General features: G+C 31.1%; 2 protein-coding genes across 3 annotated transcripts; both read left to right on the forward strand.

The window, feature by feature from the left end:
• The first annotated feature begins 7177 nt into the window (after nucleotides 1-7177).
• Nucleotides 7178-13475, forward strand: LOC149510787 (beta-amyrin synthase-like). Of its 2 annotated transcripts, none has more exons than XM_089756945.1 (18): nucleotides 7178-7327; nucleotides 7661-7944; nucleotides 8866-9051; nucleotides 9659-9748; nucleotides 9828-10048; nucleotides 10189-10273; nucleotides 10360-10526; nucleotides 10620-10811; nucleotides 10929-11042; nucleotides 11188-11307; nucleotides 11425-11547; nucleotides 11647-11745; nucleotides 11838-11894; nucleotides 12022-12212; nucleotides 12299-12476; nucleotides 12557-12637; nucleotides 12729-12812; nucleotides 13112-13475. In XM_089756945.1, the coding sequence occupies exons 5-18, from the start codon at nucleotides 9845-9847 to the stop codon at nucleotides 13220-13222; spliced, it is 1806 nt and encodes a 601-aa protein (XP_089613071.1). In that variant the 5' UTR covers nucleotides 7178-7327; nucleotides 7661-7944; nucleotides 8866-9051; nucleotides 9659-9748; nucleotides 9828-9844; the 3' UTR covers nucleotides 13223-13475. The 2 variants fall into 2 exon arrangements, with proteins under 2 accessions (XP_089613071.1, XP_089613070.1); XM_089756944.1 differs by having other exon boundaries at nucleotides 7201-7327; nucleotides 9851-10048.
• A 240-nt stretch (nucleotides 13476-13715) lies between these two features.
• LOC149510788 (beta-amyrin synthase-like) lies at nucleotides 13716-16563 on the forward strand. The gene is made up of 12 exons (XM_089756946.1): nucleotides 13716-13877; nucleotides 13972-14163; nucleotides 14281-14394; nucleotides 14540-14659; nucleotides 14765-14887; nucleotides 14987-15085; nucleotides 15178-15234; nucleotides 15363-15553; nucleotides 15640-15817; nucleotides 15898-15978; nucleotides 16070-16153; nucleotides 16453-16563. The coding sequence occupies exons 1-12, from the start codon at nucleotides 13716-13718 to the stop codon at nucleotides 16561-16563; spliced, it is 1512 nt and encodes a 503-aa protein (XP_089613072.1).
• The last annotated feature ends 7015 nt before the right edge of the window (nucleotides 16564-23578 follow it).

The following is a 23578-nucleotide window of genomic DNA, read 5'->3' on the forward strand; positions in this document are numbered from 1 at the left end:
GGTGAGTGGTATTTATTATAACTGTACCTCTTGAGATGTTTGTGCATGATATTAACCAAACAAGAAGGATACAAAGGATCTTTAGTAATGTATGTTTGCTATCCCTCTTGGCTAATGACTTCTTCTACCACCTTTTTCCCTTTACTTAGATTTTTTAGCAACTTTGTTATCTATGCCTGTTACCCTTTCATTTATTTTTAGGTCTTCTCAACCTTCTTTATACTAATAGCTTATTCTTCTTCCGTAATCCTAACTTGAAAGCAAGTATTATAAAAGTGGCGGGTGGATTGCATCAGTATTTTTGATGATCAAGTTATCCTTATATTTTTATTACCATAATTAAGACATTATATTAGTATATATTTATGCAAAGAAAAAATTTGTAAAATCAATGCAACACTTTTGATAAATTTTTTTATTTTATTTAATCAAATAAACCTCTTTTTAACAGCAAAAAATAACATGAATGCATGTATGCCTATATGCATGAATGAATATGTTGTAAAGTACTTATTGCAAAAATATTCCAAAACAAAATTTTTAATTTTGAAAATTTGATAGTGCAAATGCATGCAAACAACCGAAAAAACATATTAGGACAAGATTATTGGCTAACCAAATATCATTTTTTTTCCTTTTTGGTTCTTGACTTTGAGAATTCATTAAATTTAACAAAAAATGTGAGGAAAATAGTAACCACAATTTAAATCCTTAATGATAACAATGATAACATAAATAATAATAATAATAATAATAATAATAATAATAGTAATATTTATAATCTTAGGCAATATTATAAAAGTTAATTACTCTAATTGTAACCAAATATCCCTAATTTTGAAAAATTGATAGTACAAATGCATGCGAACAACCAAAGAAGCATATTAGGACAAGATTATCAACCAACCAAATATCCCTTTCTTTGTTTTGTTTTTCTTTTTAATTCGTGGCTTTGAGAATTCATCAAATTTATTAAAAAATGTGAGGAAAATAGTAACCACAATTTAAATCCTTAATGATAACAAAGACAACATTAATATTAATAATCATAACAATAATAATAGTAATATTTATAATATTAAGCAATATTGTAAAAGTTAATTACTCTACAAATGGTCAATTGAAATGGATATTATTGATTATTGATTATTGATTATTGATCAATCTGAAATTAAAATGAACGGTGGCTAGAAAAGGCAGAAAATGAGAAAAAGAAAAACCCTCTTGAGGAAGCTACTTATGCTACTTTTTGTTTTGAAGCCAAAATGATGAAAAAAAATTCCGAGTAACTTGATACACAAGTAAAAAGGTCATAATCTTTTTCAATATTTCTGGCTACTTAAGTACAACGAAAGATGATCAACAAAGAATTTAATTCATTGAAATTCAACAATATTCTTTTTTCTGTTGGAACTATGCTTAATATTCACATCAACTTCGAACATACAAAAACTTTTGATCATTTAAATGAATAACAACCACATGATTATTTTGAGCTATTTTTTGTTGGTTTCTCACTACAAGAAAATTGTTCTATATTGACACTCAAAAAACCATTAGTAAAACTTAAAAATCTATCGGTATAGCATAATAAATCTTTTACTGACTGTCAAAATATCTATTTTGATGAATTTATAACCATCAGTATATCCCTTATTGGTTTAGACCTATATTGATGGTTTTCAAGCTATCAAAATATGTAATAGAGATATATTGATAGTTTTAATTCGTCACTATATGTATAGCTGTTGTTATAGCAACTATTGTGTGTTCCACATTATACCTTTTACCGATGATTATTTTAGTTAGTATAGACTTGTATGTTTTAATTTTTTCAACTTATACCGATGATATCTCCCTCAACATATCTTTTACCAATGATCAATGCCTGTCAGTACAGCCTTATGCATTTTAACTTTTACTGATGGTCTGTGATTATTATCAGTATAGCTTGAAATATTTCAATAGTAAAATGTGTCAGTATAAATTTTAAGACATTGGTAAAAACTTTTTTTTGAATTGTATTTTCAATTATTAATATTAATTTATTTATAATCATAATATAAATGGTTTCATATAAAGTAAAAATACACAAAAAGTAAAAATATTTAATAAAATTTGAAATAAAACAACAACCAAATTGTTTTATAATCTACAAATTTAAAATAAGTCAAAAACTAACATCATTATACCAAATCCAAAAAAAAAGAACATTAATATCTAAGATTGAAGGTCTACAAACATGGTGCTCAAAGTAAATAAAAAACTCATCGTAGTAAGATGATGCCATCCCAAGTTGGTTCGAATACCTACTTAATTAGTAAAACCCAATAAAGAATTCAATGTTAAATTAAGCTTTTTCCAATCAATTAACATAGGAAATGTTCCCAAGGTCAAGTCAAGCATACCATAAACTGTAAACAAATGAATTGCTGACAAGATTTTGTCCACTGTTATAGGCTCCCCTTGCTTCACCAACCTAAGCAACTGCTGAAGTTGTTGAATTTTTCAAAATTGTTTGAAGGTCTCTAAAAAGCTTTTGCCCACCATCTAGATAAGATGGATCTAGGATTTTATTCATAAGCTAATTAACATTACTTATATATAGGGAAAATATGTAATTTAATAACTAAAATCTATGAAATATTTTTTAAACAATGCAATTTACTATTTTATTGTACCTACACCAAGGTTGTAAATGTATTGAGTCACTACTTGCAGAGATTTGGGTGTTTTTTGTACAAATTATGTGAAGTAGTTTGCATCAAAGAATCCTTCTGATGCTGTTACTAATGGTTGAACCTCAAATCCTTTATATATATTTTAAGCCTAGATTCATCTAATACAGCAAAAAATACAAAAAAAAGGCATGCACGATGACACAAAATTGAAATGTAGAAAATGAAAACTACATTTCAGAAATGACAAGAGTCTTGATGCTTCAACTATAATTCAGCTCTAAAACAAGATGGGTGCTGATGGGTTTAAGTTTGTTGAGTCAATGAGAGGTGGAAAGAGTTGGTGGGACGTGGAGATAGGCTATGAGTATCGACGGTTGGAGAGAGTTGGTGAGAGGTGAAAATTAAGTATGTAAAGTCGATGGGAGGTGGAGGTAAAGAAAATGATTTAATTTCATAAGCCCGTCATTTTATTATTATTCAAGGCATTTTTAGCCAAAAACGCTTTCAATACTCTTTTACAAAATATGTAATGGGGATTATTCAAGGCCTTTTTGGCCTTATTCAAGGTTTTTCTGGCCAAGAATGCCTTGAATAATCCCTTTCAATTTTTATTAAAGGGGATTACTTAAGGCGTTCTTGGCCAAAAACACATTGAATAATCTCCTGTCATTTTTTTTAGATTATTTAAGGTATTTTTGACCAAAAACACTTTTAATAATCCCCTCATAAAAATTAAAAGGGGTTATTCAAGGCATTTCTAGCCAAAAACACCTTGAATAATTCGTTGCCATTTTTTTTGGATTATTGAAGGTATTTTTTGTCAGAAACGCCTTGAATAATCCCTTACAAAAAATTGAATAGAATCAACCAAAAAAACCTTGAATAATCCTTCAACAAAAACACTAGAATAGTTTAGTCAATTAGAGTATTTGACTATTAATCATAAGGTCATAGGTTCGATCTTTTCTTCTTGCATTTTAAAGGTTTTCAAATAGATTATTTAAGGTGTTTTTGGCCAAACCTTCAAAATCCCTTGAAAAACCCTCAAAACTCTAGAAGGAAGGATCGAACCTATGACCTTATGGTTAATAACTGTATACTCTAACCAACTGAGCTATTCCAATGCTTTTGTTAAAGGATTATTCAAGGTATTTTTGACCAAAAACGCATTCAATAATCTTATTCAATTTTTGTTTTAAGCCTATACTTATGGTTACATTAATAACCATCAATATATAACATATTTATACTGACAGATAATCATATACCATTAAAAAAAGTTTATTTATAGAATAGTTAAATAAAGTGTTGGTATAAATATGGTATATTCTAACGGTATTAAAAATTTATCAATAAAAGTCTCTTTTACTGATGAAATTTGACCGTTAGTATAATCAGAGTCAATATATAAAAAATTGTTTATAGTGTCTCTATTTCACTTTAGCTTTATTAATGTGTTGGTTTTTTTTTATAAACAAAAATTTTAAGTGTTTTTTTTTAAAGTAGATGTTGTAATTTGAATTTCAAATCTACAATACTTTTACATTATAATGTGTTTGGATCGAAGGGAGAGGAAGAAAAGGAAAGTAAAGTAAAGGAAAGTAAAGTAAAGGAATGTAAAGGAAACAAAACCCTTTCCCTTGTTTGGATAAATTTTTAATTTCAAGAAAAGGAAACTTTGGTTTTCCTTGTAAACTAAATAACCTTTGGTTTTCCTTGTAAACCCAATTTTTTTAATACCCCAATTTGGAGGAAAAGCTAGGGAGAGAAAAGTTGAAAAATTTTTTTTTATAAAAAGACTATTATGTCTATATTTTTATTAATACTAAAAACCTAATCAAAAAAACCTAAATAGATCACGATCATCATGTAATTTTTTTAAAGCCATCTCTTTTTTCAAGTAAGTTTTACATATCTCTTCCAATATAAAAATTTCTTATAATTTTTTGGTGATTTGATTTTGATGAATGATTGAGTATGAATAGATATATTTATTAGGTTTATGAAATGTCAAACTAGCTCAAAATCCATCAATGCATGTTTGTAAAATATCTTCCTATTTCACTTGATTAAAAATCATTGATATATTAGTAATTGTGAGACTAGGCAAGATAGCAAATATATCATGGTCTAGGAGTGCTCTAAAATCACAGGCAATGAAAGGTTATAATTGAAAAAAATTATTATAATTAATTATTTCCTTTATTTTTCACTATTTATCCAAACATTGGTTGTTAGAATTCTTTTCCTTTCCTTTTTTTTTTTTATTAATTTTAATTATCTAAACAAGGATTACATGTATCCTTTTCTTTTCTTTAAAAAACTTTCTATTACTTTCTTTTACTTTACTTTTTTTTTCTTTTATTAATATTTATCCAAACATAGCGTTAAGGTTTTACTCAATAAGAATGATGAAAATAAATAAAATCAAAAACTTATTTTTTAAGTCAAAATAAAATATTATAAGTTCAGATTCTAAGATTCTCACCCAGAACAGCCATAAGTCACACCTCAACAGAACCTTACATATTATAAAACAACTCCGAAAACAACAACCCCCAAAAAGCAATTTGTCATCACAACCAGGCAATAGACCGCTCAATTCGATTCACTCCTTCTCTAGCCATAGTATCATTCATCCCGGCCAAAGTATCATCCATCTTGTTTGCTTCCTGAAGAGTATTGACTTTTCTTAGCTTCAATTAGCTCTCCCACAATTTTTAAGTATATGTCCCATAATCTACAATGTCTAGACACCACCTTTTTACACAAAAATAACAAAATATCATTATTGACATTGTCGATTTTTCATTCAAAAAATTCAACCATAGATACAAAATAGGCATTGTCGTCAATATTTTTTAATTAGGTGTAATTAACCACTTAAAAAAATTAACCTTTCAATAAATTCTAAAATTAATTAAGCTTTACTAAGGATATTCTGGTCTTTAAAATTAATATTAAATTTGAGAGTATGGTTATGCATGAGAAAAGTATTAGAACCCTCACAACATTCATCCAAGACGATACCAATTAATCTTATATAATCCTAAAACAATCTTGACTAAAATGGTATTTTATTCAAATTTTGTATCAATTTTATTTTTATTTAATTGATATTTAAATATTGGAAATTTTCCCCAAATCTTTTCAAGCATTTTCAATATAACTTAAAAAATTTCTTCATTTTAAAAATATTCAAGAAAATCACTTATTCTTTTGAATGAACTTTATGATCGGATTTATTTTAATATTTTATAAACAAAGTAAATTAAATTTTCTTATCATAATATTTTTAAAATCTTCCCAACATTTTTAAGTATGATTTAAAAAAAAATCCTTTATCAAATAATTTCAAGAAAATCACCTATCACGATGTCCTTTTAGTTTTATCATTGATGAGAGCTTAATTTACATTAAAAACTTATTAATTAATTATTATGTTAGATAAAAGGGTAAATGAATTTTTTTTGGAATAATTCCAAAATTCCCCAACACCCTTGATAAAATTAAAAAAAAAAAAACTAGTAATTTTCAATAAAATCATTACTTTTGATTTTATTTTAATTTTATTATTGAAAATTTTTAATTTATTTTTGAAATTTTATTATTTAATATTTATTATTCAAAGTAAATAGAAACTCCTTTTAGTGAAAAATTCAAAAACATTTCTAACATTTTTAGAATATTTTAGAAAATTCCTTAGCTACAAATTTTAATAAAATCACTAATTGTAATTTTATTTTAATTTTGAAGAGGATTTCATTTAATTTCGAAGATATTTGAACATTTTAACAAAAACGTATGAAAACCTTTTATTACAAAAATTTTCAAAAATATGTCCAACATTTTTGAAAATAAATTTTTTGAGAAAATTCCTTGTTTAGAAATTATCAATAAAATCATCATTTATGGTTTTATTTTATTTTAATATTTAAACAATCTTATTATTTTTCAAATTTTATAAATTAATCATTAAATTTTTATAAAAAATTTTTTTGTTGGAAAATTTTACAAAATTCTACTAACACTTTTAGTAAAATTTTTAAAAATTACTCACCTAAGAATTTTCAATTAAATCACCACTTGTAATTTCATTTTAATTTCATCATTGCAAAATTTTTGTTTTTTGTATTAGTTCTTAAATAATTAGAAATTTTTATTTAATTAGTTGAAAATTTCACAAAATTCTACCAAAACTTTTGGTAAAACTTTTGGAAAATTCCTTATTTAGAAATTATCAATAAAACTACCACTTGAGTTTTTATTGTAATTTCATTATTTTATTATTTTTTAATACATTTTTTATTTATAATATTTTATTTTTAGTTATTACTAAAAATGAAGCATTGGCAGCCCATATGTTAATTTTAATATTAAGTCTTTGTCTCACACTGCCTTCAACCAAGAAAAGTGAGGAAAAAGGGAATACAAGTAAACTTTAGTGGATTGCCATCTTATCTCTATATAAACCATTGTTCCCTTTGAACTCAAAAATCATAAGCTTAATTTCCTGCCCTTGAGTTCCTGGTCGGGAAACAATCTCTTCTGTTTTGCTTCACCAAATCTTTTTTGAGCATTGGAAAAAACTCATAAAAGTTTCTCCAGATGTTCTCCCTTCTGTTGTTGACAAGTGCTCTGATCAGGTTGATTCCAGAAATCTAGTACTACTTGTTTGCATGTTTCATATTGCAGCTGCTTTCTCCTTAAATATTTTCAGTGCACGAGCAGTCATGGAGAAAACCTCGGACTGTATAATTCTTTTAAACATCAGATTCCAATGGCATTTTTTCTCGTTTCTTATCAGATACAACCATAATCCTACAATTTGCAAAAGTTTCTTCGAGAAAATTAGTTACTATTCGTTTGAGGTTTTCCCATTATGTGTCCAACTTATTTACTTCAAATCATCGGTGCTTCATTCAAATAAACTTTGCTGTTTTTTATGTTATCCTGATATTTTTATCTCCATGCAACAGTGCCAAGTGTTGTCTTGAAATTTGAAATCATCATCGTCTCCCATAGTATCAACTGTAATAGCTTAGTTTTGATTTAGAAGAGAATGTGGAAGCTTAAGACAGCAGAGGGTGTAGATGGGCCATACTTGTTCAGCACAAACAACTACGTCGGCAGGCAAACCTGGGAATTCGACCCTGATGCTGGTACCCCTGAAGAGCGAGCCGAGGTTGAAGAGGCTCGCCAAAATTTCTACAAAAACCGCTTCCAGGTCAAGCCAAGTGGCGACCTCCTTTGGCGTATGCAGGTATCTATCGTCTATCTGTATCAAAAAAAAGCTTTTTCTTTTTCGGGAGCAAAATTAAGGGACCTATTTTCTGATAACTTCCATGTTAAATGTTTTTAACTTAAAGGTCACCTTTTTAACTTAAAGACTTAATTTAATTAGTTCATATAGTAAAAAAAATAAAATAAAATCTTACCTTTTTTTATCCCTTTTTCTTACGAGATAAATATTATGACAAATGTTTTGTTTTTCAATGAAAATATCAATTGTCATATGTAAGCAAATATAATTTAAGTGTAAAGAAAAATAATTCATTTACGTTGAAAAAAGTTTATTTCAAAATAAAATTTTCATTTTTAGAAATCTAAATTTTAATATCTCTAGGAAATTCATAAAAAAGAGAGAAATGGGAAATGTGGTGAAATCGGGAAAAAGAAGGAAATAACAACGGCTTGGAAAGCTAATAATTTTGGCATCCAAACTTTTGCAGGAGGAAGGGCTCGACATGCATTTATAATGGATTTCCTGTTTACACTAATTTTTGTAGCTATTGGAGCTACCCTATTATATTATTTAAACCTTCTTTTAAGACAACCGTCGGTGCCGGACCCCTTCTTTGACAAGATCGGTTGCATAAAATTTCATTTTCGTATGCTCATGATAAATAATTTAAAATTCAAAAAAAAAAAGTAAAAGAATCAATATATATATATATAAATAAGAAAATTTTAAACTATAAAAAAAAAAAAGATTTTAAAGAAAAAATTTTATGTATTTTAGTCTGATTCTTGAGATTATTATAGCTCATTTTTATTTCTTTTAATTTGATTTTTAGATAAAATCAGGAGCTTAAATGCAAAGAAAAAATGCTGTAGTATTGAAAATAATTTGGCGATGCATATGATGAATATTTATAACTTTGTTTGACTTAAAATATTGCAGTTTCTGAGGGAAAAGAATTTCAAGCAAACTATACCAGCAGTGAAAATTGAGGATGGTGAGCAAATTTCGTATGAAAAGGCCACAACAGCACTAACGAGGGCTGTACATTTCTTCTCAGCTTTGCAGGCTAGTGACGGTCATTGGCCCGCAGAAAATACTGGTCCATTGTTTTTCCTTCCACCCTTGGTAAGGACCCTTCACTCCTTCCGTCTGTAGCCTCTTGGCCCCGTTAGTTAATGTATAGTTACAAGTGATGATGCAATTTTTAACTGTGTCAAGTCCCGCCTAGTTGGCCGGTATACATTCAATCACCCAACTGGCTTCCTCCTACATGTAAACCTGTCTTTTACTGTATAACGTACTAGTAATTCCTATCGTGTTTTGAATAAAAATTATGTATTAAAATTTATGTTAACACAAAAAATATAAATTTTATTTTTTATTTTTATTAAATTTATATATGATTTTTGTAAAAACTTTAAATTATATTTTTTTTTATATTTTTATAATTTTCGTATCGTATTATATCTACTCTATATCAGAAATAATTGTAAAAAGAAACAGAAGGCACTTTAAACCATACCAGGTGCGAATAGGTACTAGGAACTTCAATTAATCATCTGTAGTAACTGGCAGGTAGAGTAAGAAGTTACCATTTTTAGGAGAGGACAATGTCCAACAAAACAAAAAATCTGTAGCAAACTAGCTAAAATATGAAGCGAACTGTGACTTGTCAAACAACCGTAACCATATGCAAATGCTAATCATCGATGTTAATAAATGAAAATTGCAGGTCTTCAGTATGTATATTACCGGACACCTTAACACCGTTTTTCCCCAAGAGCATCGTAGAGAAATCCTTCGTTATATATACTACCATCAGGTACACACTCTTGATTGTTACTTATTATTATCATTATTAGTATAAATATATACAAGTAAATTGAAGTATTTATATGAAGGTGACGGGTTTGGTGAGATGCAGAATGAAGATGGTGGGTGGGGATTGCATATAGAGGGTCACAGCACCATGTTCTGTACTGCTCTTAGCTACATTTGCATGCGTATTCTTGGGGTAGGACCCGATGGCGGACAAGACAATGCTTGTACAAGAGCCCGCAAGTGGATTCTTGACCATGGCAGTGTCACTCACATGCCCTCTTGGGGAAAGACTTGGCTTTCGGTAAGTATGATGCACATATTTTATAAATTGACTTCCAGAACTTGCCCACATTGGGATAAAGAGAAAACCAAAGAATCTGTACCAAACATATTGAATTAAGGACAAATGTTTGCTAATCACACAATGTTCTTTTGCTGTAGATACTTGGTGTTTTTGACTGGTCTGGAAGTAACCCAATACCCCCTGAGTTTTGGCTCCTTCCTTCTTTCCTTCCTATGCATCCAGGTTAATTTGCATGAATTAATTTCATTTCAGTGTTCTAAATCTTTAGTATCACTATTATCAGTTCATATTACCTTTCGAATGCGCAGCGAAAATGTGGTGCTACTGTCGTATGGTGTACATGCCTATGTCATATCTATATGGCAAAAGGTTCGTGGGGCCAATCACCCCTCTCATTGAACAATTGAGAGAAGAACTCTACCTTCAGCCGTACAATGAAATTAAGTGGAAGAAAGTACGCCACTTATGTGCACCGGTAAGTTTATCTTTGTTGTCTGCAAACTGCAAAGACATTTGAACCACGCTACAATTAAGCTCTTAAAACATTGATAACAATTTGTTATTACAGGCGGATATCTACTATCCACATCCTCTGATTCAGGATCTGATGTGGGATAGTCTATATATATGTACCGAGCCTCTGCTTACTCGTTGGCCTTTGAACAAGTTGGTCAGGGAGAGGGCTCTTCAAGTAACAATGAAACATATCCATTATGAAGATGAGAATAGTAGATACATCACCAGTGCTTGTGTGGGGAAGGTAATTTTGCAATCATAGTTAGTTGAAGGAAATAGGAATATTGAGGTTGTGAAAATTCAATCCATATAATATATGGCCATTTGATTGCTATCGTTCTGGTGCCCTTGAATGGAATAGGTGTTATGCATGCTTGCCTGTTGGGCTGAGGAGCCAAATAGTGATTATTTTAAAAAGCATCTTGCTCGAATCCCGGATTACCTTTGGGTTGCTGAAGATGGAATGAAGATGCAGGTTTGTTCACATGCATTCTCGAAATTAACCATATTTATTGATTTAGTGCTGACAGAGTTGGTAACAAGGGAAATTCTTGCGAGCTTTGATTTTCCTTCAAAGATTCCTTTCAAGTGCTGATTTAACACATTATATTGGTCCGCAGAGTTTTGGAAGCCAAGAGTGGGATACTGGTTTCGCTATTCAAGCTTTGCTTGCTAGTAACCTTATCGACGAAATTGGACCTGTACTCAAGAGAGGACATGACTTCATCAAGAAGTCCCAGGTTTAATATTGGCTTCATTTATCATGAACTCATTTCCAATCCCTCTCTTTTTTATTTTTTTTTGTTCATTAAATATCAATTGAGAATAATTGTCATCTTCTGCTTACAATTGAATAGGTCAAGGACAATCCTTCCGGTGACTTCAAGAAAATGCATCGTCACATTTCCAAGGGATCTTGGACTTTCTCTGATCAAGATCATGGATGGCAAGTTTCTGACTGCACTGCAGAAGGATTGAAGGTAATTTCTTTAGTCTTAGTCAAATGCATGAAAAAAATTGAGTGATACATCTATTCTATAAATCCATCTTGCTTTAACAGATATTCCTCTATTTTGTAGTGTTGCCTGCTAATGTCCATGTTGCCACCAGAAATTGCTGGTGAGAAAATGGAACCTCAGCAGTTATATGATGCGGTCAATATTCTCCTCTCTCTGCAGGTAAGAATTTGCTCAATCTAGATTTTCACGGATAGCTTTCACTTATTTTAACTTGTCCATTTATATAAGCTTCGACGCTTCACTTCTTATAGGGCAAAAATGGAGGATTAGCTGGGTGGGAACCAGCTGGAGCTCAAGAGTGGTTGGAAGTAAGTGCTTAAGCATTGAAATGCATCTGTTAGTTTTGCCAGAAATCTGTTAGAATATTAAACTGCTTTCGTACTCTTTCTTAATTTTCATATATTAATAATGGTTCTTCTCTGTTGTTGGTCCTAGATGCTTAATTCCACGGAATTTTTCGCTGATATAGTCATTGAGCATGAATATGTTGAGTGCACTGCATCTGCAATCCATGCCTTGGATTTGTTTAAGAAGTTGTATCCTGGGCATAGGAAGAAAGAAATGGAAGATTTTATTACAAACGCGATATGCTACCTTGAAAATGTACAAATGCCTGATGGTTCGTGGTATATTCTCTTCACATTCCTAATTAATAGGAGTTTTATGGTTGCTTTGAAAACATCAATAATCAATTATATCAACAATTAAACAGGTATGGAAACTGGGGAGTTTGCTTCACATATGGTTCATGGTTTGCACTTGGAGGGCTAGCAGCAGCTGGAAAGACATACACCAATTCTATAGCTATGCGCAAAGGTGTTGAATTTCTGATCAGAACCCAAAGAGAGAATGGTGGCTGGGGAGAGAGCTACAAATCTTGCCCCGACAAGGTAAATCTTTATGTTTGCAAATCATTGAGATATGACAAATATTAATTTAATTAGTAAAATCTATGTGCTTGGTGATGCAGAGATATGTGCCTCTGGAAGAAGGTAAATCAAACTTGGTGCATACTGCATGGGCTATGATAGGTTTGATTCATGCTGGACAGGTGAGTTTAAAAGTCTGATGGTGAAGTAATACCCATTATAGCTGTCATGATCTTTCGTTCTATAGTTTTTGACTTTGAAAGTTTGAAACAGGCGGAAAGAGATCCAATGCCTCTTCACCGCGCTGCAAAGCTGATAATTAATTCTCAATTGGAAGATGGTGACTTTCCCCAACAGGTGCTAATTCTTGCTATAGCTTACTTGAAAATGCCTTTTAGCCAACAAATACATGGTCTATTGATAGAGTGTTAGACTCTTAATTCCAGTGATCATGGCTCAAATTCCAATAATCTCAACTACAAAAAAAAAAAAAGGAAAAATACTTTTTAGTAGACTTTACGGAAATTCAAGTAGTAAATTTAGGCAACATGCTTGTTTTAAGCATTTAGGAAATATAATTTAATTTATTAATACATTGTACTATTATGTTCCTGCACCTAAACTTTTATCTAACAGTTGAATCTTATTCCTGACAGGAAATTACTGGAGTCTGCATGAAAAACTGCATGTTACACTATGCAGCATATAAGAACATTTTCCCACTGTGGGCACTTGCAGAGTACCGCAAACGTGTTCCATTTGCTTAATCCTGTGCAAAAGGGTTTGACTCATGAACTTGTGAAACTTTAGTGATCAAACAGAAAAGAAGTGACGGCTTATGGGGAGTTGTCGACTCCGTTTTACGACTCTATACTCTTTTTTTTTTCTTTTGTATCTTTCATAATGACTATTCATGAATGTACAAATGTTCTATCCTACAAATGGTGAGGATGGAGCTTGTAAAATGGTACATCTTTAAATAATAAAAAATAATGGAGAAGTTCTCTCTTTTGTTTTCCCACTTTACTGTGTATCAGCTTTGGTCACCATAAATTTGCTGCAATCTCAACAAGCCATAATTTTCAGCAAAATAAAATTTTATTCAAGCATATTCAATGGAGAGATCCCCATATTGCACATGAAAGTGGCCGATCAAAGTTACTCGGTTAATTTCATTGCGGTGCTCTACAAACATGTTACGTACTAAATCTTTAGTATCAGTAATATCAGTTCATATTACCTTTCGAATGCGCAGCTAAAATGTGGTGCCACTGTCGTATGGTGTACATGCCTATGTCATATCTATATGGCAAAAGGTTCGTGGGGCCAATCACCCCTCTCATTGAACAATTGAGAGAAGAACTCTACCTTCAGCCATACAATGAAATTAAGTGGAATAAAGTACGCCATTTATGTGCACCGGTAAGTTTATCTTTGTTGTCTACAAACTGCAAAAACATTTGAACCACGCTACAATTAAGCTCTTAAAACATTGATAAACAATTTGTTATTACAGGAGGATATCTACTATCCACATCCTCTGATTCAGGATCTGATGTGGGACAGTCTGTATGTATGTACCGAGCCTCTGCTTACTCGTTGGCCTTTGAACAAGTTGGTCAGGGAGAGGGCTCTTCAAGTAACAATGAAACACATCCATTATGAAGATGAGAATAGTAGATACATCACCAGTGCTTGTGTGGGGAAGGTAATTTTACAATCATATTTAGTTGAAGGAAAAAGGAATATTGAGGTTGTGAAAATTCAATCCATATAATATATGGCTATTTGATTGCCATCGTTCTGGTGCCCTTGAATGGACTAGGTGTTATGCATGCTTGCCTGTTGGGCTGAGGAGCCAAATAGTGATTATTTTAAAAAGCATCTTGCTCAAATCCCGGATTACCTTTGGGTTGCTGAAGACGGAATGAAGATGCAGGTTTGTTTACATGCATTCTCCAAATTAACCATATTTATTGATTTAGTGCTGACAGAGTTGGTAACAAGGGAAATTCTTGCAAGCTTTGATTTTCCTTCAAAGATTCCTTTCAAGTACTGATTTAACACATTATATTGGTCCGCAGAGTTTTGGAAGCCAAGAGTGGGATACTGGTTTCGCTATTCAAGCTTTGCTTGCTAGTAACCTCATCGACGAAATTGGACCTGTACTCAAGAGAGGACATGACTTCATCAAGAAGTCTCAGGTTTAATATTGGCTTCATTTATCTTGAAGTCATTTCCAATCTCTTGTTTTTTTTTTTTTTGTTCATTAAATATCAATTGAGAATAATTGTTATACAATTGAATAGGTCAAGGAGAATCCTTCTGGTGATTTCAAGAAAATGCATCGTCACATTTCCAAGGGATCTTGGACTTTCTCTGATCAAGATCATGGATGGCAAGTTTCTGAGTACACTGCAAACGGCTTGAAGGTGATTTCTTTAGTCTTAGTCAAATGCATGAAAAAAATTGAGTGATACATCTATTCTATAAATTCATCTTGCTTTAACAGATATTCCTCTATTTTGTAGTGTTGCCTGCTAATGCCCATGTTGCCACCAGAAATTGTTGGTGAGAAAATGGAACCTCAGCAGATATATGATACGATCAATATTCTGCTCTCTCTGCAGGTAAGAATTTGCTTAATCTAGATTTTCTAGTATAGGTTTCACTTATTTTAACTTGTCCATTTATATAAGCTTGGCCGCTTCACTTCTTATAGAGCAAAAATGGAGGATTAGCTGGGTGGGAACCGGCTGGAGCTCAAGAGTGGTTGGAAGTAAGTGCTTAAGCATTGAAATGCATCTGTCAATTTTGCCAGAAATCTGTTAGAATATTAAACTACTTTTTGTACTCTTTCTTAATTTTCATATATTAATGATGGTTCTTCTCTGTTGTTGGTCCTAGATGCTTAATCCCACAGAATTTTTCGCTGATATAGTCATTGAGCATGAATATGTTGAGTGCACTGCATCTGCAATCCATGCCTTGGATTTGTTTAAGAAGTTGTATCCTGGGCATTGGACGAAAGAAATCGAAGATTTTATTACAAACGCTATACGCTACCTTGAAAATGTACAAATGCCTGATGGTTCATGGTATGTTCTCTTCACATTCATAATTAATAGGAGTGTTCTGATTGCTTTGAAAGCATCAATAATCAAGTATATCAACACCTAAAGAGGTATGGAAACTGGGGAGTTTGCTTCACATATGGTTCATGGTTTGCACTTGGAGGGCTAGCAGCAGCTGGAAAGACATACACCAATTGTCTAGCTATGCGCAAAGGTGTTGAATTTCTGATCAGAACCCAAAGAGAGAATGGTGGCTGGGGAGAGAGCTACAAATCATGCCCTGACAAGGTAAATCTTTATGTTTACAAATCATTGAGATATGACAAATATTAATTTAATTAGTAAAATCTATGTGCTTGGTGATGCAGAGATATGTTCCTTTGGAAGAAGGTAAATCAAATTTGGTGCATACTGCATGGGCTATGATGGGTTTGATTCATGCTGGACAGGTGAGTTTAAAAGTCTGATGGTGAAGTAATACCCATTATAGCTGTCATGATCTTTCGTTCTATAGTTTTTGACTTTGAAAGTTTGAAACAGGCGGAAAGAGATCCAATGCCTCTTCACCGCGCTGCAAAGCTGATAATTAATTCTCAATTGGAAGATGGTGACTTTCCCCAACAGGTGCTAATTCTTGCTATAGCTTACTTGAAAATGCCTTTTAGCCAATAGATACATAATCTGTTGATAGAGTGTTATACTCTTAATTTTAGTGATAATGGCTCAAATTCCAATAATCTCAACTACAAAAAAAAAAAAAGGAAAAATACTTTTTAGTAGACTTTATGGAAATTCAAGTAGTAAATTTAGGCAACATGCTTGTTTTAAGCATTTAGGAAATATAATTTGATTTATTAATACATTGTACTATTATGTTCCTGCACCTAAACTTTTATCTAACAATTGAATCTTATTCCTGACAGGAAATCACTGGAGTCTTCATGAAAAAGTTCATGTTACACTATGCAGCATATAGGAACATTTTCCCACTGTGGGCACTTGCAGAGTACCGCAAACTTGTTCCATTGGCTTAATCCCGTGCAAGAGGGTTTGATTCATGAACTTCTGAAACTTTAGTGATCAAACATTAAAGAAGTGACGGCTTATGGGGACTTGTTGACTCTGTTTTACTACCCTATACTCTTTTCTTTTGTATCTTTCATAATGGCTATTCATGAATGTACAAATGTCAATGAGTTGATATTCTATCCTACAAATGGAGAGGATGGAGCTTGTAAAATGGTATATCTTCAAATAATAAAAAATGATGGAGAAGTTTTCTTCTTTTTTTTTTCTCACTTTACTGTATATCAGCTTTGGTCTCCATAACTTTGCTGCAATCGCAACAAGCCATAATTTTCAGCAAAATAAAATTTTATTCGAACATATTCAATGGAGAGATCCCTATATTGCACATGAAAGTGGCCGATCAAAGTTACTCGGTACCTTCCATCCTCCGCAGCGAGGATAATGTTTCCCTTTTCATCTCTCTTTGACTGAGGACTAATCAGCAACAGACAGCAAACAGAACAAGCGAAGAACTGCTAAAAGTAAGGACCTTGGACAGTAAAAGTTACTGTTCAAAACAAAAAATGTAACATTAATCCATGGGTAATATTATAAAATGTATGGAAACAGTTCGTGCTAACAATTACTGAAAGGGTCTTGTGCATCATTATACAAGCTCTCGTTTCAACAAAGAATGCAACATGTGATTGAGAACTTTCAACTTAAAGTTAATATGAAAATGTCTTAGTTTTCAAAAAACTTATCCCTAAAAAGTAGATAAATTTTTTAGATCGGTACATCCTCGATCATGATGCTTTATACTCCAAAATAAATTACCCTACACATTAATCCCCTTTGGGCAAACATAAGTATAAAATAATTTAAAAATCATCTCATAACCTTAGAATGATAAAATATTCTATTAAGTCTAATAAGTGAACTACTTTGGCAGCCAAACACTTATATCAATTAATAAAACTTTTTCAAATCGAAAATTTTCATTAATTGCATAAAATTCTCAATTTGCATACTCAACCTTAGTGTATGCAATGAAACACTCTAAGTTACCAAATCTAGATGTATCTCATTAAGTCTTATAAATAGTGTATATTACTTTTAAACTTGGGTCTTGAACCTAATTGAAAGCTATTTTTAATTACTAAATCAATTATACACGTAGAGTTTAACTCAAGAGTATATAAATATTATGGTTTATCTAGGGAGAGTACCTACTATCATTCTACTCCCAGCATGCCAAAATATTTTACTATAAAGTAGAATAACCAAAATCATATGCATAACATATCGTAATTACTAAATAATACATAAATGTCATGCAATAAATATTTTATATAATTTAAAAATTATAAAAATTAATAAAAAATTAGAAGTAAAATTCTAAGCATGCCAGGAGAAATAGGAGCAAAAACAGACACCAAACAAACCCACACACCACTCCTAGTACATAAGCATTGTTTGACGTCATGGGATGGTCATCTTCAATCTCCAATCGCGATGACCTGACCCAACTGGTTTCTCCATTTTGATGTATTTTTCTTGGTCTTTCCATCAAATTGAAATGTCAAAAATTCAATCAAAATGTTTTTTTATCAAACCCATACAAAAAAAATGCATCAAAATCCAATAAAAACTTGATCAATCACTATAGGATTTTTGGTTTTTAGTGGTGTTTTTTTTTTTTTTTTACGTTTAACGGCGTTTATAAATGTCACTAAAAGATCTGTAATGTTTACAAAAAATGCCAGTCAGAATACCGACTATACATTCGTTGCAAAAAATAGTGACGTTTTTTTATAAAATACCGATATATTAGCATTGTTTGTATCTAGAAAACGCCACTATATTAGCGGCATTTGTATTTGAAAAACACCACTATATTAGTGGCGTTTGAATTTGAAAAATACCATTATATTAGCGGCATTTGTATCTAAAAAATGCTGCTATATTAGTAGCATTTGTATCTTTAACACGTCGCTATTTTAATGATATTTTTATAAAAAAAACACCATTACTTTTGTGGCATTTGTATAAAAAAAACGTCACTAATTTAGCGCGTTTTCTAACAGGAGCGTCGCTACTTTTAGTGGTATTTTATGGTACAAACACCACTAAATTATTCATTTAGCAACATTCTTGAATGCAAACACTTTGAAATTAAGAAATGTATTTTTTTTAATAAAAAATTTATGTTAATATTTATTATTTTCATAAACGAGCTTAAATTCAGAAACTGAAATTAATATAAACTTAATTCACGTTCAAATATGCATCTAATTAGCACAAAGTTTAATAATTAGTATAATAACATTCAAACTTTTTTAATACACTAACAAAATAAAAATTAAAATGTATGAAATTAATGACTGCATACATTTTGAAAGCTGTCAATTGATGAAGGAATTTTTTCACCTTAGTCACTAGCGTGCTCAAGAACTTAATGAATAATAGCATATAATTTTTAACACTTTATTGTAAGCTTTTTTAATATTAAAAAATATAAATATTTACTAAATATAATACTTGAGTTTGAAGACCACTGAGATCAGTTCCTGAAAATTATTGTTATACAAAATTCATAAGATGATCAAATTGATCATGCAACTACTGAAATTTTGCATGCTCTTACTCCATTCTAACATGTTCCTTCTTAATTTTGGTATGCTCATGTTCTCTTTCTGCTTTCATTTGTTGGAAACATTATTGCATAGTATCATAATGATTTTTGAGTAGCCCGACGAATTTGAAAACGAAAATAAAAGAACGAAAATAAAAAAATGAAAAATGGAGTCACCACAAATCTTTTTTTGGCTAGGTACGATTGGTCACCTATTAAAATATATCTTTTTAATGAAATCTTAAAATTAATTAAAATTTATTAAAAGGATAATTTTAGGGTCTACGCAACAATCTGGGTTTGAGACTCAATTACGTGTGGGGAATGATTAGTACCCCTACAGTGCCCATTTAAAACGGTACCAATTAACTACATGTTATCTTTTGATTTTGATAAAAAACAGTCCCATTTTCAGTGTTTGAAAAATAATTTTCTTGATTTTTTTATTTATTACTTATTTCATATTTATTATTCAAGTTTAATTCGAGAAAAATAAATTTGAACCCTTTTATTGAAATAATTCTTAAAATATTTCAGTACGTTGGTAACATTAGAAGAACTTTTTCTCACCTAAAAATTTCTTAGTTATCGTTTTTCGGAATACCTTAGAATCTCATCCTCGGAGGTTCGAATTTACTTTTCATAAAAATTATGTCATGCATGCAATGCCAATAATGACATGTTGATGCACACATCTTATTTTTTATTTAAAAAATTTATTAATTTTTATAAATATTTTTGTTTAAAAAATAAAGAAAAAAAGAATTTTTATTATATTAAAGATTTTTCATAAATATTCTAATACACTGGTAATATTTAAAAAATATCTTCTCACCTAGGGATTTCTTAAAACATCTCTACTCGAAATACTTTTAGAATTTCATCACTAAATAAATTTTCCTTTTTTTCTCATTTTTTCTTATCTATTCTTAATTTATTAATTAATTATTATTTATTATTTTATAACAAAAAAAAAAGAAATTTTTTATTGCATTGAAAATTTTTATATAAATACTCCAATACACTGATAGTATTTAAAAAAAAAATCTTATCACCTAGAGATTTCATAGGTATCATTACTTAGAGTACATTTGAATCTCATCATCAGATAAAAATTTCTTTTTTCTTATTTTTTATTATTTTATAAGATTTATTTTAAAAATAACAAAATTATCACAAATTTTTACAATATATTTCATTATTTTTTTATTTGCTAATATTATAAAACAACTAAAATTTATTCTAGCAAATTTAAACATTTTGTCATGCATAAATATTAATAACAAAATTTAAAATAACAAAAATAATATTTGAAAAAAATCAAAAAATTCAAAAAAAAATATTTTTTACCTAAACCGGACCGATCAATGATCCAGTTAATGCCGGTCCGACGGTATGGTCACGTTTAGAGGTTTGAAACTGGTCTAGCTCGGGCTCAACGGTTGGAGGTCGATCCGGATCTAGTTCAAAGGTTCAGTTTTGACTCCGTCGAACCAGTCAGAAGTTAAAGGTAAAGCAAGTCATCGGGTCGGGTGCGCAGAGCCCGAGTCAGGTCAAAGGCTGACGTGGGGATCCTTCGACTCAAAACGACGTCATTTTGGTGTTTAAATGAAACGACGTCATTTTGGTTATTGGCAATTTTATAAAAGTTAAAAAAAAAATTTACTTCAATTCTTCCTCTTTGCCTAAAAAAAATCTCTCTCCCTTATTTTTTTCAAACCAATATGGGGCCGGTGACCGTCCGCCTTGACGGCCACCATGGTCCTCATCGGCGATAAGCTCCGACCATCGTCATCGGTGTCGAAAAATTCTAAAATCTCTCAAAATGCTCCCCTCAATCCCCTGAATGTAGATCCAACCTCTTTTTCCACGTAAAAGAAACCCAAACAACCTAGATCTGCTTTTGAAGTTTTGGTTAAACCTTTTTTTTTTGGTATTCTGACTTCTTCTATTTTTTTTTAAACTGACTTTGTTGTTTTTTTTTTTTTGTACAGAGGCTCTCGGTGTTGGGTTCCTCGTTTCAGAGGACTAAGTTTTTGTGTTTTCTTTGTTTTGTGTTTATTTTTTGACAGAGTGTTTTTTTTTTTTTCATTTTTTTGGCAGCGTCCTTTCCTTCTCTTTTTTAGGTTCGATAAAGAGCTTTATTTATAGAGCTTCAACGATACCTTGTGCCTGAGTAAATGGTACAAGGCTCAACATGAGGGTGCAAGCACGAGCTCCTTACCCTTTTTATTTTTTTTTATCTTATCCGATAGTGGTAGGGCACAATGGTTAGGTGTATAGGGTGTGGTGGTTTAGGATGTATGATGGGGTGGATAATGTTTGCAGGGTATGGGTGACTAGAGGGATGGGTGATCAGAGGGTTAGGTGACCAGTGGTGCCATGCAAGGCACCATTACCATCAGCCCCCATTTTTTATTTTTTTTGTTTTTGTATTATTGTATTTTATATTTTTCTTTCTTTTTTTGTATTTTTTTTATAGTTTTTTTAATTTAATAAAATAAAGAAAATAAAAGGCAGGTTGGCCCTAAAGAACAAAATAGGCTTCGGGCCCGATCAAAATAAGACTTTAGGCCCAATCAAATTGAAATCGGGCTTGAAGCCTAATTAAATTGAAATCGGGCCTAAAGCCCAATTGAATTTGAATTGGGTCTCGACCCGATAGCCTGAGAACTATTAATTAAAATTCGAACAAATTTGGTATCTACTGTTGCCCCTCTTTGCACATTGTTGAGAATCAAGAATAGCGCAAAGATAAAGACACTAATTTTGTCTGGAATCTAAAGAGATTTTTTTTTCAACTTAAACTAATCATAAAGTTTTTCTCATTAAATCGAAAATGCTCTTCTCACTTGAGACTCGACAACTTTTGAAAATTTGAAATTTGAAAAAGGCTATTCTCAGTAGAGGCTCAACAACTTTTAAAATTCTATCTTGAAAAAGGCTCATCTCAGCAGAGGCTTAACAGCTTTAAAAATCTCATCTTGAAAAAAGGCTTCTCTTAGTAAAGGCTTAACAACTTTAAAATCTTATCTTGAAAAAGGCTTCTCTCAACAGAAGCTCAACAACTTTAAAATTCTCATTTTCAAAAAGGCTCCTCTTAGTAGAGGCTCAATAACTTTAAAATTCTTATCTTGAAAAAGCTCATCTCAGTAGAGGCTAACAACTTTAAAATCCATCTTGAAAAAACTCCTCTCAGTAGAGGCTCAACAACTTTAAAATCTCATCTTGAAAAAGCTCCTTTCAGTAGAGGCTCAACAACTTTAAAATCTTATCTTGAAAAGGGCTCTTCTCAACAGAGGCTCTACAACTTTAAAATTCATCATTTTGAAAAAGCTCCTCTAAGCAAAGACTCAACAACTTTAAAAATTCTCATCTTAAAAAAATGCTCCTCTCAGCAGAGGCTTAACAGCTTTAAAAATCTCATATTGAAAAAAGACTCCTCTCAGCAGAGGCTCAACAACTTTAAAATCTTATCTTGAAAAGGGCTCCTCTCAATAGAGGCTCAACAACTTTAAAATTCTCATCTTGAAAAAGCTCCTTTTAGTAAAGGCTCAACAATTTTAAAAATTCATCTTGAAAAAGCTCTTCTCAGCAGAGGCTCAATAACTTTAAAATTCAATCTTGAAAAAGCTCCTTTCAACAGAGGCTCAACAACTTTAAAATCTTATCTTGAAAAAGGCTTCTCTCAGCAAAGGCTCAACTCTTTTCAGCAGAGGCTCAACAACTTTAAAAATCTCATATGTTCTCGAAACTGAGTTATTATCTTTGAACAAGTAAATTTCTCTCTTTTGAAATCTTTTGTTTGATCATTGTCTTCATCCGAATATCAAAATCTTATTTTTCATTAGGAAATAAAAGTTTTTTATCCTTATTATAACTGCTCATGGATGCATGTACTAAGTACTCTAAATGTAATGCATGTAATGCAATCAAAATTATCCATTGTAGTAAAAAAGTTCTCAAAATCTCTCACTTTTTGCTTCTTTTATCAGAATTCTCAACAATTGCCATATGACCAACCTATTCTTAATATCTGACCACTATATTCTCCCCTAACAATACTTTTCTTCTTTAAAAGCTTGCAACATTAATGTATTGTCATGCTTTTCCATCCTTTTTCATTTGTCTTTATCAACTTTAAAAAAGTAATGCTGAGATCTTTCATGTTTGTTTTCCTTTTCATCATTTTAAGTTCAAGACAAACAAACTGAAATCACACATTTCTTTTATTTGTACAATGAACAAAAATATTAAATGAGAATAAAGGAATAGATAGGCGTTATTTCCAAAGGAAAGATAGCATATTTCATTAGATGGCAAAGTGTTTGAGTCGAAACAAAGGTGCTCAAATAATGACCATAAGATAATCATGAACAAAATATTCCCATATTCTTTTTCTAAAA

The sequence above is a fragment of the Durio zibethinus genome, chromosome 28, assembly GCF_047325235.1.
Source record: "Durio zibethinus cultivar Kanyao isolate XHJ-2024 chromosome 28, ASM4732523v1, whole genome shotgun sequence".
NCBI classification, from domain to species: domain Eukaryota; kingdom Viridiplantae; phylum Streptophyta; class Magnoliopsida; order Malvales; family Malvaceae; genus Durio; species Durio zibethinus.